The sequence below is a fragment of the Tachyglossus aculeatus genome, chromosome 6 (genome assembly GCF_015852505.1).
Source record: "Tachyglossus aculeatus isolate mTacAcu1 chromosome 6, mTacAcu1.pri, whole genome shotgun sequence".
NCBI classification, from domain to species: Eukaryota; Metazoa; Chordata; class Mammalia; order Monotremata; family Tachyglossidae; genus Tachyglossus; species Tachyglossus aculeatus.
The window spans coordinates 39,689,454-39,712,021 of NC_052071.1; the positions used below are offsets into that span (position 1 = coordinate 39,689,454).

At 49.1% G+C, this 22,568-nt stretch overlaps 1 protein-coding gene across 3 annotated transcripts in view; it reads right to left on the minus strand.

Annotated features, from left to right (window-relative positions):
* Positions 1–2,547: 2,547 nt before the first annotated feature.
* Positions 2,548–22,568, minus strand: part of FAM3A (FAM3 metabolism regulating signaling molecule A) — a 29,529-nt gene continuing 9,508 nt past the window's right edge. Inside the window, exons 3-10 of one of the 3 annotated variants that reach the window (XM_038748000.1) lie at positions 22,358–22,381; positions 18,220–18,324; positions 17,265–17,388; positions 17,068–17,126; positions 9,868–9,918; positions 9,636–9,720; positions 6,159–6,285; positions 2,548–4,064 (exon numbers count right to left, since the gene is read on the minus strand). In XM_038748000.1, the coding sequence (XP_038603928.1) occupies positions 3,966–4,064; positions 6,159–6,285; positions 9,636–9,720; positions 9,868–9,918; positions 17,068–17,126; positions 17,265–17,388; positions 18,220–18,324; positions 22,358–22,381 (674 nt within the window). In that variant the 3' untranslated portion in view covers positions 2,548–3,965. Of the gene's footprint in view, positions 4,065–6,158; positions 6,286–9,635; positions 9,721–9,867; positions 9,919–17,067; positions 17,127–17,264; positions 17,422–18,219; positions 18,325–22,357; positions 22,382–22,568 lie in introns of all 3 variants that reach the window. The other 2 variants (XM_038748002.1, XM_038748001.1) reach the window with 2 other exon arrangements.

Consider the following 22,568-nt stretch of genomic DNA (forward strand, 5'->3'; position numbering starts at 1 on the left):
TGCTGCCCCTTAATCATGAGAAAGCTTTGTCCATCTCCCCACCTTTTCACCTTTAATAACAATAGCATTTGTTAAGCGCTTACTACATTCAAAGCACTGTTCTAAAAGCGCTGGGGAGGATACAAGGTGATCAGGTTGTCCCACGTGGGTCTCACAGTCTTAATCCCCATTTTACAGATGAGGGAATTGAGGCTTGGGGAAGTTAAGTGACTTGCCCAAGGTCATACAGCAGACGGCAGAGCCGGGATTAGAACCCATGACCTCTGACTCCCAAGCCCGGGCTCTTTCCACTGAGCCACGCTGCTTTACATCCCTAAACTGTGAGCCCACTGTTGGGTAGGGACTGTCTCTATATGTTGCCAACTTGCACTTCCCAAGCGCTTAGTACAGTGCTCTGCACACAGTCAGCGCTCAATAAATACGATTGATTGATTGATTGATCCCTCTTCAGGATCACCTGGCCTGAATGTATACCTACATATATATTTTTTTAATTTGTTACGCGCCTACTACGTACCAGGCGCTGTCCTAAATTCTGGGGTAGATTCAAGCTAATCAGATTGGACGCAGTCCTTGTCCCACAAGGGGCTGACAGTCTTAATCCCCATTTTACAGATGAGGGAACTGAGGCACAGGGAAGTGAAATGACTTGCCCAACACCACACAGCAGACAAGTGGTGGAGCTGGGATTAGAACCCATGTCCTCCTGATTCCCAGGCCTGTGCTCAATGGGCTGGGCCACCCCCCTTCCTTCCCGGCTCTGCACACCCATGTAGTGGTGGTAAGTCCTGGAAAAAACCTTAGCAGCAGCTTCAATCAATCAATCGTATTTATTGAGCGCTTACTGTGTGCAGAGCACTGTACTAAGCGCTTGGGAAGAACAAGTTGCTTCAGGCTTTTATCAGTCCCTGACGAACCCCAAGGGAAGCCCTGTCTGATCTTACCTCCTTTCCTTCCCCACAGCACCTGTATATATGTTTGTACATATTTATTACTCTATTTATTTTACTTGTACATATCTATTCATTTTATTTTGTTAGTATGTTTGGCTTTATTCTCTGTCTCCCCCTTTTAGACTGTGAGCCCACTGTTGGGCAGGGACTGTCTCTATATGTTGCCAACTTGGACTTCCCAAGCACTTAGTACAGTGCTCTGCACACAGTAAGCGCTCAATAAATACGATTGATGATGATGATGATGATGATGAGAGGCCACCTCACTCTGCCCATCCACCGGCCTGCACAGCTTTTCGCCTGTTCTCACCACTGCCCCGAGCATGGAAAGTGACACTCCCCGGTGTCTGGGAGACGGACACCAAACACTTCTGTTTTTCAGATGGGGAACCTGTGGCCCCCGTAACAGAGGGACCTACTTGAATCTCCCCAGCATGTAGCACAGTGCCTGTTAAATGCTTAATAAATAGTGTATAGAGCACAGGCCTAGGGGTCAGAAGGACCTGGGTTCTAATCCCAGCTCTGCCACTTGTCTGCTTGGAAAGTACAATTCGGCAACGGATCATCATCATCATCAATCGTATTTATCGAGCGCTTACTGTGTGCAGAGCACTGTACTGAGCGCTTGGGAAGTACAAATTGCCAATTTCTACTTCCCAAGCGCTCAGTACAGTGCTCTGCACACAGTAAGCGCTCGATAAATACGATTGATTGATTGATTGATTGATTGATTACAAATTGGCAACATATAGAGACAGTCCCTACCCAACAGTGGGCTTACAGTCTAGAAGGGGGAGACAGACAACAAAACAAGTAGACAGGCACCAATAGCATCAAAATAGATGGGGTTTACAATCCTAATCCCCATTTTACACATGAAGTAACTGAGGCACAGAGAAGTGAAGTGACTTGCCCAAATTCACATAGCTGACAATTGGCAGAGCCGGAATTTGAACCCACGACCTCTGACTCCACTGCCTGTGCTCTTTCCACTGAGCCACGCTGCTTCTCTAACCAATGGCTTGCTGTGTGACCTTGGGCAACTCAATCAGTCAATCAATCAATCGTATTTATTGAGCGCTTACTGTGTGCAGAGCACTGTATTAAGCGCTTGGGAAGTACAAGTTGGCAACATATCATCATCGTCATCATCAATCATATTTATTGAGTGCTTACTGTGTGCAGAGCACTGTACTAAGCGCTTGGGAAGTACAAGTTGGCAGCATATAGAGACAGTCCCTAACCAACAATGGGCTCACAGTCTAAAAGGGGGAGACAGAGAACAAAACCAAACATACTAACAAAATAAAATAAATAGAATAGCTATGTACAAGTAAAATAGAGTAATAAATATGTACAAACATATATACATATATATGACTCACTGAACTTCTCTGTGCCTCAGTTTCTTCAAAGGCAAAATTGGGATTCAATACCTGTTCTCCCTCCTACTCAGACCGTGAGCCCCATGTGGGACGGATACTGTGCCCGACCTAACGTTTGACACATAGTAAGCGCTTAAGGATTATCCCCAAACAAAAAGAGATTCAACACCGGAGACACCAGGAGAAAGGCTCCCTTCAAGACACCAACGAAGCAGGGCCCGAGCTGGGTACTCTCTTTATTAAAAGATCATTTGGGACAAATGTTTTTGAAGAACTTCAGGAAAGACCCTCAACCAACAAGAACCGACAGATATGAGATATAAACCACTCCGGCCTCCCAGAATTTTCTGTCAAGATTAGATTAAAACATTTAAAAGCCTTCAATGTGATTCCTGCAAGCAAACCCATTCAAATCCACCCTCAAGATTCCCAGTCCGATCGAGCAGGCCTCCGCCCTGGTGAGGGCCCCCAAATGGCTTCCATCCCACCCACCTCCTGCACAGAGGCAAGCAAGGAGGGACGGAATGGTCCTCAAGGATTCCGGTAGGGAAGGAACAGAAAGGGGCTGCCGACAAAGTCTCCAATAAAACTGAAGGAAAATCGGAACCCCACAAGGGTGAAAGGAAATCGAGAAACTGCCTGGGAAAAATTTACCGGGAGGCCCACCAAAGTCTTCGGGAGTCGGGGTTGGGGAGGGGGCGGCTCAGACCCCAACATTGCAGTTGAGAAGCCCAGGAAGCTGAAAGGGACGGGGATAATGAGCAAAAATGGCCAAGTCACGTATAGCTCAGAAGCAAAACCCAGCTTGACCTGGCCTTCGGAAACCTGTCCACATGTTTTGTTTTGTTGTCTGTCTCCCCCTTCTAGACTGGAAGCCCGTTGTTGGGCAGGGACCGTCTCTATATGTTGCCGACTTGTACTTCCCAAGCGCTTAGTACAGTGCTCTGCACACAGTAAGCGCTCAATAAATACGATTGAATGAATGAATACGTGAGAAGATCAAGGTCTGTTAGAGGCCACCCTCCTCCTCTGACCCCACCCTCCCCAGGATTTCTTTTACATTCGGTCCCTCAGAGCCCAAATGACTTGATTTTGGTTTAAGAAGGTTGCTAAGAGCTCCCACAGGAAGTAAGGCACTGGGAAGGAAGGGGGAGGGGAGGAGAGAAGACTTCAGAAAAGGGTTTTATTGCCCAGTTCCCGGCATCACCCGAGGGACGAATCCCGGGCATCCGACTTCTCCGGGAGAGCCCAGGGCGGAGCCGCCCCCACCCCGTGCCACCATTTTCCGAAAGGGAACGGAGACACCGGGAAGGCCAAATAAATAAGGAGGGGCAGACTGGGCTCGGCACACGCTGCGCAGTGACAATTGAAAGAGAAATAAGAGAGCTGGGCCTGCGCCTGCCTCGAATCTTCCTCGGGGAGCCGGCAAGGTGGGCCCAGACACAGGGTACGGCCTGCCACTACTAACCCTTCCTTCCAACGAGACCGCACCCCAAGGTCCAGAGCCCCGGGCCTTACGGAGCGCAGGACGGGAGGGAGGGAGGGCAGGCTAGCAGCAGACACTCTCCTCCACCCCGCAGCCGAGAGGAAGCGGAGGGAGGCCTCGGAGGTTTCCGTCCGGCTCGGCTCACTGCACGATGGCCGTCCTCTGCGGGATGCAGCCTTCCATCTCCAGAGCCTCTGGCCACCCCTCATACTTGTTGGAGCTCTTGCTGTTCTTCACGTGCTGAGGGGAAAAAGCCAAGAAGCCAAGTGAGCTCGGGGTGCGGGGGTGGGGAGAGAACATCTCCAGGATTGGGCCAAGTTTCCCCTCAAACTTGGATTTGAGCCCTTTATTCACGCCACCCTCATCTCCTCAGCACTTATGTCCACAGCTGTGATTTACTTATATTCAGGTCTTCTTCCTTCCCTCCCAAAACGCCCTCCCTCCTCAAAACCGACGTACACTCTCCCCATCTTCAAAGCCTTATTGAGGGCGCACCTCCTCCAAGAGGCCTTCCCAGCCCTCCTTTCCTCTTCTCCCACTCCTTTCTGTCACTCTGACTTGCTCCCTTTGGTCTTCCCCCATCCCAGCCCCATCGCACTTAAGTACATATCTCTAATTTATTTATTGGTATTGATGTCTGTCTCCCCCCATCTAGACTGTGACTTTTAGACGGTGAGTCCACTGTTGGGTAGGGACTGTCTCTATATGTTGCCAATTTGTCCTTCCCAAGTGCTTAGTACAGTGCTCTGCACATAGTAAGCGCTCAATAAATACGATTGATGATGACTGTAAGCTCATTGTAGGCAGGGAACGTGTCTGTTTATTGTTGTACGGTACTCTCCTAAATGCTCAGTACAGTGCTCTGCACACAGTAAGTGCTCAATAAATATGATTGAATGAATGACTGTCTCTCCCTCTAGACGCTAAGCTCCTTGTGAGCAGAGAACCGATTCTGTTATAGGGTACTCTCCCAAGCGCTTACACCAGTGCTCTGCACACCGTAAGTGCTCAATAAATACCATTCATTGATTGATTGAGCATGGGAGGTGAGGAGGAGTCCCTGGACTGCTTGATGATGGTGAAGATAGCATTTGTGAAGCAAAGCGTGGCTCAGTGGAAAGAGCATGGGCTTTGGAGTCAGAGGTCATGGGTTCAAATCCCGGCTCCACCAATAGTCAGCTGTGTGACTTTGGGTAAGTCACTTAACTTCTCGGTGCTTCAGTTACCTCATCTGGAAAATGGGGATGAAGACTGTGAGCCCCCCGTGGGACAACCTGATCACCCTGTAACCTGCCCAGCACTTAGAACAGTGCTTTGTACATAGTAAGCGCTTAATAAATGCCATCATTATTATTAAGCACTTACTATGTGTCAAGCACCGCTCTAAGCGCCGGGGTAGATATGAGCTACATATCCCCGCGCCACACGGGGCTCACAGGCTGCTTGCTGGAAACCAGAGAGCTGTCTGACCCCCTGACTCTGTATGAAACTCTCCTCTTCCTGCCCACAGAGGCTCCTGAGGAGGGAGATGGTTCAGGAACGAGGAGAACTTTAGAAGCAGCCCAGGAACTGTGTGGCCCAGCGGAAAGCAGACAGGCCTGGGAGCCGGAGGACATGGGGGTTAATCCTGACTCCACCACTTGCCTCCTGTGTGACCTTGGGTATGTCCCTTAACTTCTCTGGGCCTGTTACCTCATCTGTAAAATGGAGATTCAATACCTAATAATAATAATGACATTTGTTAAGCGCTTACTATGTGCAAAGCACTGTTCTAAGCGCTGGAGGGATACAAGGTGATCTGTTCTCCCTCCTCCTCAGTCTGGGAGCCCCATGTGGGACAGGGACTTTGTCCGACCCGATTCTCTTGCATCTACTCGAGCGCTTAGCACATAGTAGGTGCTTAACAACTAGCAGCGTGGCTCAGTGGAAAGAGCCCGGGCTCGGGAGTCAGAGGTCACGGGTTCTAATCCCGGCTCCGCCACTCGTCAGCTGTGTGACTTTGGGCAAGTCACTTTTCTCTGTGCCTCAGTTCCCTCATCTATAAAACGGGGATAAAGACTGTGAGCCCCACGTGGGACAACCCGATCACCTTGTATCCCCCCAGTGCTTGGCACATAGTAAGCGCTTAACAAATACCATCATTATTATTACTATTAACAATTACTACAATTATAATTATTGTGATTAGAACCGGGAGCTTTGCAAGGCGTGGTTCCTGTTCTTGCACTTCCCCCCCAGCCCCGCCCTTCTCACCTCTTTTTTTGGTTTTAATGGTTATTTGTTGAGCACTTACTATGTGCCAAGTATTTTACTAAGCGCTGAAATGCTACCTACCTGCTCAAATGGGCTTTTATCCTGGACTCCTTTGGCCCCCACAAATACCCAACTGTCCCGGAAGGCGAGTTCCTTGACGTTGGTGCTGCCCAACTCACTGAAGATTTTCCTCGTTTCCTCGTTCATCCTGCAAAGAAGCGGCAGTGAGGGAGGGAGGGTGGGGAAGGAGCTTGTCGTCGCCACCCCGAGACCTTTCATTCGCCGATATCTCCTCTCAACCCTTGGGTCCGCTGGGCCTGGCCGCAAACCACTCCTGCGGTCGCTTCTGGGTCTTCCTCATACTACAGAATATATGTATATATGTTTGTACATATTTATTACTCTATTTATTTATTTTACTTGTACATATCTATTCTATTTATTTTATTTTGTTAGTATGTTTGGTTTTGTTCTCTGTCTCCCCCTTTTAGACTGTGAGCCCACTGTTGGGTAGGGACTGTCTCTATATGTTGCCAACTTGTACTTCCCAAGCGCTTAGTACAGTGCTCTGCACATAGTAAGCGCTCAATGAATACGATTGATGATGATGATACAGAAAAGCCTCCCCCAAGCCCACTCTGAGCTGTCGCAAGAGGTGGCTACAGAAGCATCGAGGCCTAGCGGATAGAGTCCGGGCCTGGGAATCAATCGGAGCGATCCGGGTTCTAATCCTGGCTCCACCACGTCTGCTGTGTGACCTTGGGCAAGTCACTTCACTTCCCTGGGCTTCATTTACCCCTTCTGTAAAATGGAGATTAAGAGTGGGAGCCCCATGTGGGACAGGGACTGTGTCCAACCTGATTAACGCATCTCCACCCGAAGAGCTTACAACAGTGCTCGGCACATAGTAAGCGCTTAATAAGTACCGTAATAATAACAACAACATTCTGGACAACAACATTCAAGCGCTTAGTACAGTGCTCTGCACATAGTAAGCGCTCAATAAATACGATTGATGATGATGGATGTTGAAATGAACTATGAAGGGAGAATGTAACAACTGTGATATTTCTTAAGCGCTTACTATGTGCCAGGCACTGTACTAAGAAGCAGCAGCGTGTACTAAGAAGCTGCGTGGTTCAGTGGAAAGAGCCTGGGCTTTGGAGTCAGAGGTCATGAGTCATGGGTTCGAATCCCAGCTCCGCCACATGTCTGCTGTGTGACCTTGGGCAAGTCACTTCACTTCTCTGTGCCTCAGTTCCCTCATCTGTAAAACGGGGATTAAGACTGTGAGCCCCAAGTGGGACAACCTGATCACCTTGTATCCCCCCAGTGCTTAGAAGAGTGCTTTGCGCATAGTAAGCACTTAAATACCACCATTATTATTAGTAAGCTGCGTGGCTCAGTGGAAAGAGCCCGGGTTTTGGAGTCAGAGGTCATGGGTTCGAATTCTGCCTCCACCAATTGTCAGCTGTGTGACTTTGGGCAAGTCACTTCACTTCTCTGTGCCTCAGTGACCTCATCTGTAAAATGGGGATTAAGACCGTGAGCCCCCCATGGGACAACCTGATCACCTTGTAACCTCCCCAGCGCTTAGAACAGGGCTTTGCACATAGTAAGTGCTTAATAAATGCCACTGTTATTACTAAGCAGTGGGGTAGATACATGGTGATTGGGTTGGACACAGTCCCTCATCCCACATGGGGCTCGCAGTCTTAATCCCTATTTTACAGATTAAGTACCTGAGGCCCAGAGAAGTGAAGTGACTTACCCAAGGTCACACAGCAGACAAGTGGCAGAGCTGGGATCAGAACTTGGGTCCTCCTGACTCCCAAGCCCGGGCGCTATCCACTAAGCCGCACGAGAGATCAACAAAAGCCATGGAAAACGCAGACACAAATGAAGGGCATTTTGGAAATATAGTTGGTCTCTGAAGAGTTAATGGCTAATTCAAGAGAATTGATCAAATAGTTTTCCTTGCTCAAGACTTTTTACTTACATACAGAAGATGAGTTTCAAGCAGGTGACAGGGACAGATTAAGCAGGTGTACCCTCTGAGGGGAAATTCATTTGGGAAGACCCCACCACCCCTGTAGCCTTTTCTCGCTTTCATACTTTAGAGTTGAGATTTCGGGTGGAGAAATGAAAGAAGACGGGCACGATCTCACCGTGGCAAGCTTCCGTGGACACCCTGAGGGGCGCCGACCCCTTTTCTCCACATCCCCCCAACACTCTCCGGGCTCCCTGCCTTGAGGGAGGCAGGAAGAAGGAGAAGCAGCAGCAAGTCTTTCAAGCAGTGAAAACCCTCAGGAGATTGGTGCTCGGGACCGACCTGCTACTGTGGGGAACAGCCCCCAGAATTGCTCCTTTAGCCAGAATTGACTGGACGTTCCATTGATTTAATGTTTTCATCTATCATACTGCCGTTTTTCTCTTTTCAATCTTCGTTTTTGGGCCAGTCGCCTGCCTCTCTGCCCCCTAATTCCTAGACCGTGAGAATTCCCTCCGCAGAGTCTGAATTCTTTTCTGTGCAGTTAAATCGGAGCTCTTCACACTACAATAAATAACTCTCCCAGACTCCTCCTTGGAAGACACTGGCCCTTTTCTCCTCTTTTAGACTATAAGCTCCTTGTGGGGAGGAACTGTGTCTACTGCGTTAACCAAAAGGGGAAGTCTTCTATTTTTAGTCTAGTACGTCTTTGTACCCCTGCTCAACCGGGGAACTGGTGAGGCCCTAAAGTCTGGCCCTAATCCTGGTCAAGGGTTCTAATCCCAGCTCCACCACTTTACTGCTGTGTGACTTCTCTGGGCCTCAGTTTCCTCATCTGTAAAATGAGGATTAAGACCGTGAGCCCCATGCGGGACGGGGACTGTGTCCAACACTATTTGCTTGTATCCACCCCAGCACTTAGTACAGTGCCTGGCACATAGTAAGCATTTAACGAATACCACAATTATTATCATTACTCTCCCAAGCGCTTAGTAGAGTGCTGGACACATGGTAAATGTTCAATAAATACCACCGATGGATCGATAAGCATAGGTTCAAGGGCTTCCGTCGAAGTCCTAAGCCTGGTCCCACTCTGTTGTACCGTACTCTCCCAAGCGCTTACTACACTGCTCCGCGCACAGTAAGCATTCAATAAATTGAGAAGCAGCGTGGCTCAGTGGAAAGAGCGCGGGCTCTGGAGTCAGAGTTCAGGGGCTCGAATCCCGGCTCCACCACATGTCTGCTGTGTGACCTTGGGCAAGTCACTTCACTTCTCTGAGCCTCAGTTACCTCATCTGTAAAATGCGGATTACGGCTGTGAGCCCCACGTGGGCCAACCTGATCACCTTGTATCCCCCCCCCAGCGCTTAGAACAGTGCTTTGCACATAGTAAGCGCTTAACAAATGCCATTAAAAAAAATAAAAATAAAAATAAATAAATCCTATCGACGGATCAGTCGGCATAGGTTTGAGGGCTTCCGTCAGACAGCGAACTCGAGGGGTGGTGGCCTGTTCCGTCCTGCTCGGCGGGCCCTCAGTAGCCACCGCCGTCGTCTACCGTGACTCACTTGGTTGCTGGGTCGTCATAGGAAGCGACGAAGACCAGGGTCCCCTCGTGGAGCGGCCGGATGAATTTCAGCAGATCGCTAACATCTGGGAAGGGGGAGAAGGAGGGAGGGGAGAGAAGTGCCCATTAGCCAAGGGATCCTGGACTGCCCGCCCACCTACCCTCCTCACACGCACGGGCAACCTCCTTCTTCTCTCCTGGCTAAAGGCTGGCTGAGCGACACGGCTACTCACCGCCGGCCCACATGTCAAAGAACTTGGCATCGATGAGCTCCCCGTTGACCCCTGGAATCGGAAAAAAGAAGGCAGCAGGGTATTAGCACCATTCCGGAGCAACGAGAGGGAGGCCAGAGCCAAGATCTAGCAGACTGGCAAACCAGGCCATTGCCCAGGCCACCGTTTAACTGGGAAGTGTGTGTTGGAGGGGTGGCTGTTTTCTTTTAATAATAACAATAATAATAATGTTGGCATTTGTTAAGCGCTTACTATGTGCAAAGCACTGTTCTAAGCGCTGGGGGGGATACAAAGTGATCAGGGTGTCCCATGTGGGGTTCACAGTCTTAATACCCGTTTTACAGATGAGGTAACTGAGGCTCAGAGAAGTTAAGTGACTTGCCCAAGGTCACACAGCAGACATGTGGTGGAGTCGGGATTCGAACCCATGACCTCTGACTCCAAAGCCCGTGCTCTTTCCACTGAGCCACGCTGCTTCTCAACTTTTTTCAACTTCCGCATCTTTCCTCATATTTTTTTTTAATGGTACTTATTAAGGGCGTATTATGTGCCACGCAGTGTTGAAAGCACTGGGGCAGATACAGCACAGTCCTGGGATTCAGAAGGTCATGGATTCTAATCCCGGTTCTGCCACTTGTCCGCTGGGTGACCTTGGGCAAGTCACTTCACTTCTCTGTGACTCAGTTCCTTCATTTGTAAAATGGGGTTTGAGACTGTGAGCCCCAGGGGGAACAGAGACTCGGTCCAACCTGATTTTCTTGTATTCAACCCAGTGCTTAGTACAGTGCCTGGCATGTAATAATAATAATAATAATGATGGCATTTGTTAAGCGCTTACTATGTGCAAAGCACTGTTCTAAGTGCTGGGGGGGATACAAAGTGATCAGGTTGTCCCATGTGGGGTTCACAGTCTTAATCCCCATTTTACAGATGAGGTAACTGAGGGTCAGAGAAGTTAAGTGACTTGCCCAAGGTCACACAGCAGACATGTGGCGGAGTCGGGATTTGAACCCATGACCTCTGACTCCAAAGCCCATGCTCTTCCCACTGAGCCACGCTGCTTCTCAACTTTTTTCAACTTCCGCATCTTTCCTCATATTTTTTTTTTTAATGGTACTTATTAAGGGCTTATTACGTGCCACGCACTGTTGGAAGCACTGGGGCAGATAGAACACAGGCCTGGGATTCAGAAGGTCATGGGTTCTAATCCCGGCTCTGCCACTTGTCCGCTGGGTGACCTTGGGCAAGTCACTTCACTTCTCTGTGACTCGGTTCCTTCATTTGTAAAATGGGGTTTGAGACTGTGAGCCCCAGGGGGAACAGAGACTCGGTCCAACCTGATTTTCTTGTATTCAACCCAGTGTTTAGTACAGTGCCTGGCACATAATAATAATAATAATAATGATGGCATTTATTAAGCGCTTACTATGTGCAAAGCACTGTTCTAAGCGCTGGGAAGGTTACAAGGTGATCAGGTTGTCCCATGTGGGGCTCACAGTCTTAATCCCCATTTTACAGATGAGGGAACTGAGGCACAGAGAAGTTAAGTGACTTGCCCAAAGTCACACAGCTGACAATTGGTGGAGCCGGGATTTGAACCCGTGACCTCTGACTCCAAAGCCCGTGCGCTTTCCACTGAGCCACGCTGCTTCTCTAGTAAGTGCATAGTAAGCATAGTAAGTGCTTAACAAATACCACAAGTATTATTATTGTTATACAGGTTAATCAGGTTGGACAGTCCCTGTCCCACAAGAGGTTCCCAGTCTTAATCCCCATTTTCCATATGTGGTAACTGGGGCCCAGAGAAGCCAAGTGACTTGCCTAAGGTCACACAGCCGACATGTGGAGGGGCCAGGATTAGAACCCAGGTCCTTCTGTCTCCCAGACCTGTGCTCTATCTGCTAGGCCATGCTGCTTCTCTTGTTTTTTCCTGGATTCTCCCAAGCGGTTAGCACAGTGCTCTGCACACAGTAAGAGCTCACCTGTCTACTTGTTTTGTTTTGTTGTCTGTCTCCCCCTTCTAGACTGTGAGCCCGTTGTTAGGTAGGGACCGTGTCTATATGTTGCCGAATTATACTTTCCAAGCGCTTAGTCCAGTGCTCTGCACACAGTGAGCGCTCAATAAATACGATTGAATGAATTAATAAATAGCATTGATGGATCCTGGGAGTGTGCAGGGGACCTGAAGCACCAAGGGGCCGACAACAGTTCAGCGCTTAGAACAGTGCTTGGCACGGGAAGCAGCGTGGCTCAGTGGAAAGAGCCCGGGATTTGGAGTCAGAGGTCATGGGTTCAAATCCCGGCTCTGCCAATTGACAGCTGTGTGACTTTGGGCAAGTCGCTTAACTGTGCCTCAGTTACCTCATCTGTAAAATGGGGATTAAGACTGTGAACCCCGCGTGGGACAACGGGATCACCTTGTAACCTCCCCAGCGCTTAGAACAGTGCTTGGCACGGGAAGCAGCGTGGCTCAGTGGAAAGAGCACGGGATTTGGAGTCGGAGGTCATGGGCTCAAATCCCGGCTCTGCCAATTGACAGCTGTGTGACTTTGGGCAAGTCACTTAACTGTGCCTCAGTTCCCTCATCTGTAAAATGGGGATTAAGACTGTGAACCCCGCGTGGGACAACCTGATCACCTTGTAACCTCCCCAGCGCTTAGAACAGTGCTTTGCACATAGTAAGCGCTTAATAAATGCCATCATTATTATTATTATTATTATAGTAAGCGCTTAACAAATACCAAAATTATAATTATAGTTCCGTAAGCTGGGCATCAAGGGCGTCTAAATAACTCATCATGACACTGATAACCAAGGCCCAGATAAACCATTTTTTTCTGACTTCCCAGAGCACACTAGTCGCACTCCCTCATTTCTTAAATCCCCAAAGCCTCCTCCCCGCCGCCTGCCGCTACTATCATCAATCTTCTAGACCGTGATCCCGTTGTTGGGTAGGGACTGTCTCTATATGTTGCTGACTTGCACTTCCCAAGCGCTTAGTACAGTGCTCTGCACACAGTAAGTGCTCAATAAATACTTGAATGAATGAATGAATGGTATTTATTTTGGGAAAGTACGATACAAACTGAGCGAACTGCTAAGTTCCCTGAGAGAAGAAATTGAGAAGAGCAGAAGATCCGGAACACCGACAACTAAAGGGTATTTATTGAGGGCAGGGCACTGTACTAAGCGCTTGGGAGAGTACGATACAAACTGAGCGAACTGCTAAATTCCCTGAGAGAAGAAATTGAGAAGAGCAGAAGATCCGGAACACCGACAACTAAAGGGTATTTACTGAGGGCAGGGCACTGTACTAAGCGCTTGGGAGAGTACGATACAAACCGAGCGAACTGCTAAGTTCCCTGAGAGAAGAAATTGAGAAGAGCAGAAGATCCGGAACACCGACAACTAAAGGGTATTTATTGAGGGCAGGGCACTGTACTAAGCGCTTGGGAGAGTACGATACAAACTGAGCGAACTGCTAAGTTCCCTGAGAGAAGAAATTGAGAAGAGCAGAAGATCCGGAACACCGACAACTAAAGGGTATTTACTGAGGGCAGGGCACTGTACTGAGCGCTTGGGAGAGTACGATACAAACCGAGCGAACTGCTAAGTTCCCTGAGAGAAGAAATTGAGAAGAGCAGAAGATCCGGAACACCGACAACTAAAGGGTATTTATTGAGGGCAGGGCACTGTACTGAGCGCTTGGGAGAGTACGATACAAACTGAGTGAACTGCTAAGTTCCCTGAGAGAAGAAATTGAGAAGAGCAGAAGATCCGGAACACCGACAACTAAAGGGTATTTACTGAGGGCAGGGCACTGTACTAAGCGCTTGGGAGAGTATGATACAAACTGAGCGAACTGCTAAGTTCCCTGAGAGAAGAAAATTGAGAAGAGCAGAAGATCCGGAACACCGACAACTAAAGGGTATTTACTGAGGGCAGGGGGCACTGTACTAACTAGCGCTTGGGAGAGTACGATACAAACTGAGCGAACTGCTAAGGTTCCCTGAGAGAAGAAATTGAGAAGAGCAGAAGATCCGGACACCGACAACTAAAGGTATTTACTGAGGGCAGGGCACTGTACTAAGCGCTTGGGAGAGTACGATACAAACTGAGTGAACTGCTAAGTTCCCTGAGAGAAGAAATTGAGAAGAGCAGAAGATCCGGAACACCGACAACTAAAGGGTATTTTACTGAGGGCAGGGCACTGTACTAAGCGCTTGGGAGAGTACGATACAAACTGAGTGAACTGCTAAGTTTCCCTGAGAGAAGAAATTGAGAAGAGCAGAAGATCCGGAACACCGACAACTAAAGGGTATTTACTGAGGGCAGGGCACTGTACTGAGCGCTTGGGAGAGTACGATACAAACTGAGCGAACTGCTAAGTTCCCTGAGAGAAGAAATTGAGAAGAGCAGAAGATCCGGAACACCGACAACTAAAGGGTATTTACTGAGGGCAGGGCACTGTACTAAGCGCTTGGGAGGGTACGATACAAACTGAGTGAACTGCTAAGTTCCCTGAGAGAAGAAATTGAGAAGAGCAGAAGATCCGGAACACCGACAACTAAAGGGTATTTATTGAGGGCAGGGCACTGTACTGAGCGCTTGGGAGAGTACGATACAAACTGAGCGAACTGCTAAGTTCCCTGAGAGAAGAAATTGAGAAGAGCAGAAGATCCGGAACACCAACAACTAAAGGGTATTTATTGAGGGCAGGGCACTGTACTGAGCGCTTGGGAGAGTACGATACAAACTGAGTGAACTGCTAAGTTCCCTGAGAGAAGAAATTGAGAAGAGCAGAAGATCCGGAACACCGACAACTAAAGGGTATTTATTGAGGGCAGGGCACTGTACTAAGCGCTTGGGAGAGTACGATACAAACTGAGCGAACTGCTAAGTTCCCTGAGAGAAGAAATTGAGAAGAGCAGAAGATCCGGAACACCGACAACTAAAGGGTATTTACTGAGGGCAGGGCACTGTACTAAGCGCTTGGGAGAGTACGATACAAACTGAGCGAACTGCTAAGTTCCCTGAGAGAAGAAATTGAGAAGAGCAGAAGATCCGGAACACCGACAACTAAAGGGTATTTACTGAGGGCAGGGCACTGTACTAAGCGCTTGGGAGAGTACGATACAAACTGAGCGAACTGCTAAGTTCCCTGAGAGAAGAAATTGAGAAGAGCAGAAGATCCGGAACACCGACAACTAAAGGGTATTTATTGAGGGCAGGGCACTGTACTGAGCGCTTGGGAGAGTACGATACAAACTGAGTGAACTGCTAAGTTCCCTGACAGAAGAAATTGAGAAGAGCAGAAGATCCGGAACACCGACAACTAAAGGGTATTTATTGAGGGCAGGGCACTGTACTGAGCGCTTGGGAGAGTACGATACAAACTGAGCGAACTGCTAAGTTCCCTGAGAGAAGAAATTGAGAAGAGCAGAAGATCCGGAACACCGACAACTAAAGGGTATTTACTGAGGGCAGGGCACTGTACTAAGCGCTTGGGAGAGTACGATACAAACTGAGTGAACTGCTAAGTTCCCTGAGAGAAGAAATTGAGAAGAGCAGAAGGTCCGGAACACCGACAACTAAAGGGTATTTATTGAGGGCAGGGCACTGTACTAAGCGCTTGGGAGAGTACGATACAAACTGAGGGAACTGCTAAGTTCCCTGAGAGAAGAAATTGAGAAGAGCAGAAGATCCGGAACACCGACAACTAAAGGGTATTTATTGAGGGCAGGGCACTGTACTGAGCGCTTGGGAGAGTACGATACAAACTGAGTGAACTGCTAAGTTCCCTGAGAGAAGAAATTGAGAAGAGCAGAAGATCCGGAACACCGACAACTAAAGGGTATTTATTGAGGGCAGGGCACTGTTCTGAGCGCTTGGGAGAGTACGATACAAACTGAGTGAACTGCTAAGTTCCCTGAGAGAAGAAATTGAGAAGAGCAGAAGATCCGGAACACCGACAACTAAAGGGTATTTATTGAGGGCAGGGCACTGTACTAAGCGCTTGGGAGAGTATGATACAAACTGAGCGAACTGCTAACAGCATGGTGTAGTGGGTACAGCACAGGCCTCGGAGTCAGAAGGTCATGGGTTCTAATCCCGGCTCTGCCACTTATCTGCTGTGTGACCCTGGGCAAGTCGTTTAACTTCTCTGTGCCTCAGTTCCCTCATCTGCAAAATGGGGATTAAGACGGTGGGCCCCACCTGGGACAACCTGATCACCTTGTATCCTCCCCAGCGCTTAGCTCAGGGCTTGGCACATAGTAAATGCTTAAAAAGAAATAGAAGCAGCTTGGCTTAGTGGAAAGAGCACAAGCTTGGGAGTCAGAGGTCGTGGGTTCTAATCCCGGCTCCGCCACTTGTCAGCTGGGTGACTCTGAGCAAGTCACTTAACTTCTCTGTGTCTCAGTTACCTCACTTGTGAAATGGGGATGAAAACCGTGAACCCCATGTGGGACAACGTGATTACCTTGTATCTACCCCAGTGTTTAGAACAGGGCTTGGAAGCAGCGTGACATAGTGGAAAGAGCATGGGCTTGGGAGTCAGAGGTTGTGGGTTCTAATCCCGGCTCCACCGCTTGTCGGCTGTGTGACTCTGAGCAAGTCACTTCACTTCTCTGGGCCTCAGTTACCTCATCTGGGAGCCCCACGTGGGACAACCTGATAACCTTGTATCTCCCCCAGTGCTTAGAACAGTGCTTGGAACGTAATAAGTGCTTAACAAATACCATCTTTATTATTATTATTATAGGAAGCACTTAACAAATACCACCATCATTATTATGATTATTATTTTTATAGGAAATGCTTAACAAACACGATTATTATTAACAAATAATTATCACATATAATACAATACATAATATATTATTTTATTACAATAAATTATTATTATAACATAGATAAAATACAATATATAATATATGAATGTTATATATTATATAACGTATAATATATCGTATTATAATGACTTATTATTGTTAACAAATAATAATAATCTAGACTGTGAGCCCGTTGTTGGGTACGGACCGTCTCTCTGTGTTGCCAACTTGTACTTCCCAAGCGCTTAGTGCAGTGCTTGCACACAGTAAGTGCTCAATAAATACGACTGAATGAAACACCATGAAAACTCTTAGAATGGAAAGGCAGGTCTGAGCCAGTGCCAACCTCAGGGCTGGGGGCACTTACCATTCACCAGGGCGATGTTCAGCCCCCGCCCGACATTGTTCTTCACACTGCTCATTAACCTGCAAAGGAGAACAGCCCTGGAGAATCAGCGCCCTCCCTCCTCCTCCTCCTCTCCCTGCTCCGAGGCCTGCCCTGTTTTCTTCCCCAGCTCCTCCTCCTCCTCCTCCTCCTCCTCCTCCTCCTCCTCCTCCACTCACATTTTATCTTCAAGGCAGATCTTGGGGCCAATGACGTTGGCAGCTCCGCTGACCACCCGGAAGGCAAAATGCTGCTCAGGACAGGGCTGGGGCAGGCCGCACTTGTATTTCCTGGGCCTGGGCTCTGAGCACAGAGAGTCACGGAGACACTCAGGACCTGGGAGACGACAAGCATAACACTCCTCTCCCGCCACCCCCTCGCCCCCCATCCCTCCAGAAGGTCACCGAAAAGGGCAGGCGCTGTGTGGACACAAGCAAATCGGGTTGGACACGGTCCCTGCCCCACGTGGGGCTCACGGTCCCAATCCCCGTTTTACAGGTGAGGCAACTGAGGCCCGGAGAAGCAAACTGACTTGCCCGACCGAGGCCACCCAGTAGACAAGTGGCCGAGGCGGGGTTAGACCCCGTGACCTTCCGATTCCCGGGCCCGTGCGCTATCCGCCACGCCACGCTGCTTCCCACGGGAACACGGCATGGAGGTACGGTGAGGAGCGACACGTGACAGTCGGAGAGATGGGGCATGAGGGGAAAGCACCAGCTGGGTAGAGCGGTTAGGGGATGACCATACTGAATGGGGTGCGCGGGAGAGCAACAGAGAGACCGGGACTGGGGGACACGGCGGCGAGCAGCCCAAGAGAGGGAGCAGGATGAGGAGGCGGGGGCAGAACAGAAACAGCAAGCATCATTAGAGAGGGAAGGGAGGCTCAAACTGTCCTACTACTGCTGCCTTTAGCCCAACCGGGAGCTGAGAGGAGATGGGGAGGTTTTCCCCCCATTCACGCTAATCCTCTCTGCCCCCAATTCCCCGGAGGAGGCCGAGAGGAGCTTCGGGGATGGAGCAGAAGGAAGGGGGAAGTCCTTGGTTCTCACTGCAACTCCATCCGTCCCATTCCCGCTGAGATCCCATCCGGGTTCCGACTCTGTCCCTCGCCCCCTGCCACTCGAATAAACTCACTGTTGTGTCCGCGGCTGACGCCGTTGCTGCTTCTGCTGCTGCTGCTAGTCTTGGCCGTGGCCGGGCTGGGTTGGGGGGGCCACTCAGAGCTTCCCTTTCCTGACACTGAAGGGGGAGAAGAGAAGGGAGCAAAGACAGAAGGGGGAAGAGGACAGGACAGCACGTGGAAGGAGCAGAAAGGGGAACTACAACACTGACGGCGTCGAGACGGACATGGAGCGGGGCGGGGGCGGCATATTTTTGGGGTGACCCCTGTTTCCTTAAGGGGTGGAGTATCTATAAATGGAAGGTGGCAGGGTGGGGGTGGGAGGACTAGGATGGGGTGCAAACCCACTCCAACAGGAAGGTCTCCCTCTCAGGTTGGGGGGATTGATCGGCAAGGCAGATGGTTCTGAGCTCTCAGCTACAATGTATTTTTTTTTTTTTGGTCTGGTATTTGTTAAGCACTTACTATATGCCAGACACTGCACTAATCACTGGGGTAGATAAAAGCCGATCGGGTTGGAATGGGGCTCACGGTCTTAATCCCCATTTTACAGATGAAGTAACTGAGGCACGGAGAGGTGAAGTGACTTGCCCAAAGTCACACAGCAGACACGTGGCGGAGACGGGATTAGAAGTCAGGTCCTTCTGACTGTCTTCCAGACTGTGAGCCCACTGTTGAGTAGGGACTATCTCTATATGTTGCCAACTTGTACTTCCCAAGCGCTTAGTACAGTGCTCTGCACACTGTAAGCACTCAATAAATACGATTGATTGATTGATTGATTGATTCTGACTCCCAAGCCTGTGCTGTATCTTCTAGGAGATGCTGATTCTGGGCGAGCTCCTTAACCTAAGAGCTCCTCATTCTCCTCCGCTGACCCAAATCTCCTTCCCCTTGTATAAGACACTCACAGAGAAAATAAGTAAAAAGAATTGCCCCTTCACAAATACTGTTGCCAAGCAATAAAAAACCCGCTATAAATGAGTAGAAGGCTATTTCTCTCTCCCTCTCTTTACACATACATTTGACTACAAAGTATAGTCGCAAAACAATTTACAGAGAGAGCTATCTTCGATGACAGAGGACTAGTTGTTGTCAAAGATGACACCACAGGACTGAGAGTGCCAACCTCACCATGCACACACCCCACCCCCACCCCAGAGATTGTCCCTTGTAGCGACATATGGACACCTGCTATCAATCAATGGCAACAATCAAGCATTCACTGTGTGCAGAGCGCTGCACTAAGCGCTTGGGAGAATACAACGCAACAGAGTTGGTGGGAACTGGTGGAAAAGTTCCCACAGTAAGCGCTCAATAAATACGATTGATTGATTGATTGAATGAATGATTCCCTGCCCACACGGAGCTTACAGTCTACAGCCTTTTAACTTTAAGATGAAGACGGCTACGGAGTTCTCTGCCTTCTGGAGGAGCGGAGCCTCAGGGGATCCGTTCTGTTGCTTTACTCCCCTAGACTGTAAGCTCCTTAAGGGCAGGGATCTCATCTACCTACTCTGTTGTACAGTGCTCTGCACACAGCAAGCGCTCAATAAATACCACTGATGGGGTGACTGATTTCCTGAGCTCTCCCTCCCTCTCCAGGACACATGGTTCTTCACTGATGTATCTACCACCGGTTAAGGGAAGCAAACCCAGAGAGGGGAGATGTCCTGGTGACCTTGACAGCAGGGAGGACGGAGATGAGGTTCTTTGTGTTTCCCTCCAGACTGGCTAAAACATAGCACAGGGACCCCACGCCTCTACTGGGACCTCTCGGGCCCAACTCAGGGCCTAGCCAGCTCTGCACCAGGGGTGGAAGGGGGCCATTCAGAAAATTGTTGCAAAGATTTCTCTCCTTCTACAATCCAAGCTGCACACTTTACTCCTCTAGTGCTAACCTTTTCAAGGTGCCTTCATCTCGCCTGTCACACCGCCGACCCCTGGCCCATGTCCTGCCTCTGGCCTGGAATTACTCTCCCTCCTCAAATCTTCCAGACAATGACTCTCCCCCTCTTCCAAACCTTACTGAAGGCACATCTCCTCCAAAACGCCTTCCCAGACTAAGCCCCATTTTCCCTCATCTCCCTCTCCCTTCTGCATTGCCCTGACTTGCTGCCTTTGCTTCTCGCCCCCCTCCCAGCCCCACAGCACTTATGTATATATCTGTAATTTTATTTATGTGTATTGATGTCTGTCTCCCCTCCTCTAATAATAATAATAATGATAATTATGGTATTTGTTAAGCACTTACTATGTGCCAAGTACTGTCCCCACAGCACCTGTGTATATGTTTGTACAGATTTATTACTCTATTTATTTTACTTGTACATATTTACTATTCTATTTATTTTATTTTGTTAATATGTTTTGTTGTCTGTCTCCCCCTTCTAGGCTGTGAGCCCGCTGTTGGGTAGGGACCATCTCTATATGTTGCCAACTTGTACTTCCCAAGTGCTTAGTACAGTGCTCTGCACACAGTAAGCGCTCAATAAATATGATTGAATGAATGAATGAATGGGGCAGATACAAGGTAATCACGTCCCACGTGGGGCTCACAGTCTTAATCCCATTTTACAGATGAGGTAACTGAGGCTCAGAGAAGTGAAGTGACTTGACCAAAGTCACACAGCAGACAGGTGGCAGAGCCGGGATTAGAGCCCACGTCCTCTGGCTCCCAAGCCTGGGCTCCTTCCACTAAGCCACGCTGCTGTGAGCTCGTTGTGGGCAGGGAATGTCACTGTTTACTGTTGTGCTGTACTTTCTCAAGTGCTTGGTACAGTGCTTTGCACACAGTAAGCGCTTAATAAGTACAATTGAATTGAACTGAAAGGCAGTACGCTTGGAGAAAAGGGTGGAAGAAGAATCCTCAGTGTACTCAAACACCTTGATACTCTCTTGCTACAACCCAGCCTGTACACTTCGCTCCTCTAGTGAGAAGCAGCTTGGCTCACTGGAAAGAGCCCGGGCTTTGGAGTCGGAGGTCATGGGTTCAAATCCCGGCTCCGCCACTTGTCAGCTGTGTGACTTTGGGCAAGTCACTTCACTTCTCTGGGTCTCAGTTCCCTCATCTGTAAAATGGGGATTAAGACTGTGAGCTCCCCGTGGGACCACCTGATCACCTTGTAACCTCCCCAGCGCTTAGAACAGTGCTTTGCACATAGTAAGCGCTTAATAAATGCCATTATTATTATTATTATTACCTTCTCACTGTAGCGTGATCTCACCTATGTCGCAACTGACCTCTTGCCCACCCTGGCCTGGAAAGCCCTCCCTCTTCATAGCCGACAGATAATTATGCCCCCCGACACACACACACACACACACACACACACACACACACACACACACACAAAACTTCAAAGCCTTACTGAAGGCACATCTCCTCCAAGAGGCCTTCCAAGACTGAGCCCCCTTTTTCCTCTCCTCCTCCCCATCCGCCCGCCCTACCTCCTTCCCCTCCCCACAGCACCTGTATATACATTTCTACAGATTTCTTACTCTATTTTACTTATACATATTTACTATTCTATTTATTTTGTTAATGATGTGCATTTAGCTTTAATTCTATTTGTTCTGACGACTTGACACCTGTCCACATGTTCTGTTTTGTTGTCCGTCTCCCCCTTCTAGACTGTGAGCCCGTTGTTGGGTCGGGACCGTCTCTAGATGTTGCCAACTTGTACTTCCCAAGTGCTTAGTACAGTGCTCTGCACACAGTGAGCGCTCAATAAATACAATTGAATGAATGAATGACTTCCCTGACTTAGCCTTGTTTCCCTCTTCTTCTGGTCCCTTCTGCATCGTCCTGACTTGCTCCCTTGATTCATCCCCCCTCCCAGCCCCACAGCACTTATGTACAGATCTGTCATTTATATTAACGACGGCCTCCCCTTCTAGCTCACTGTGTTACATTGCTGAATTCTACTCTCTCAAGCGCTTAGTACAGTGCTGCGTACACAGTAAGCGCTCAATAAATATGACTGACGGACAAGAGCTCCCTTCGGCCCAGGGGAGCAATCACGCAAACTTTGCTACTACTGCAGGCGCCGGGGGAGAAGGAGGGAAGCAGCCGATTCCATGCCACGCAAACAGGGATGAGGAGAACACACCAAAGAGGAAAAGGACAGCATCCTTTCCCCACCACTTTACCTGCCGAGGGTGGGTTCTCGGGATCTGGGAGGGACAGAAAAACAGCAGTGTTAATCCGACTGTTGGATAGTGGCTGTGCCCACAATTAGCTGGCCTCGTTCCCCGAGGGCCCAAACCCTTTAGCCCGTGCCAGAGGGTGCTGCCACAGTAGGTGATTGATTACAGCCCTGAGGGGGAAGATGCCCTTTAGAGGAGCCAGGCCGCTTAAAGC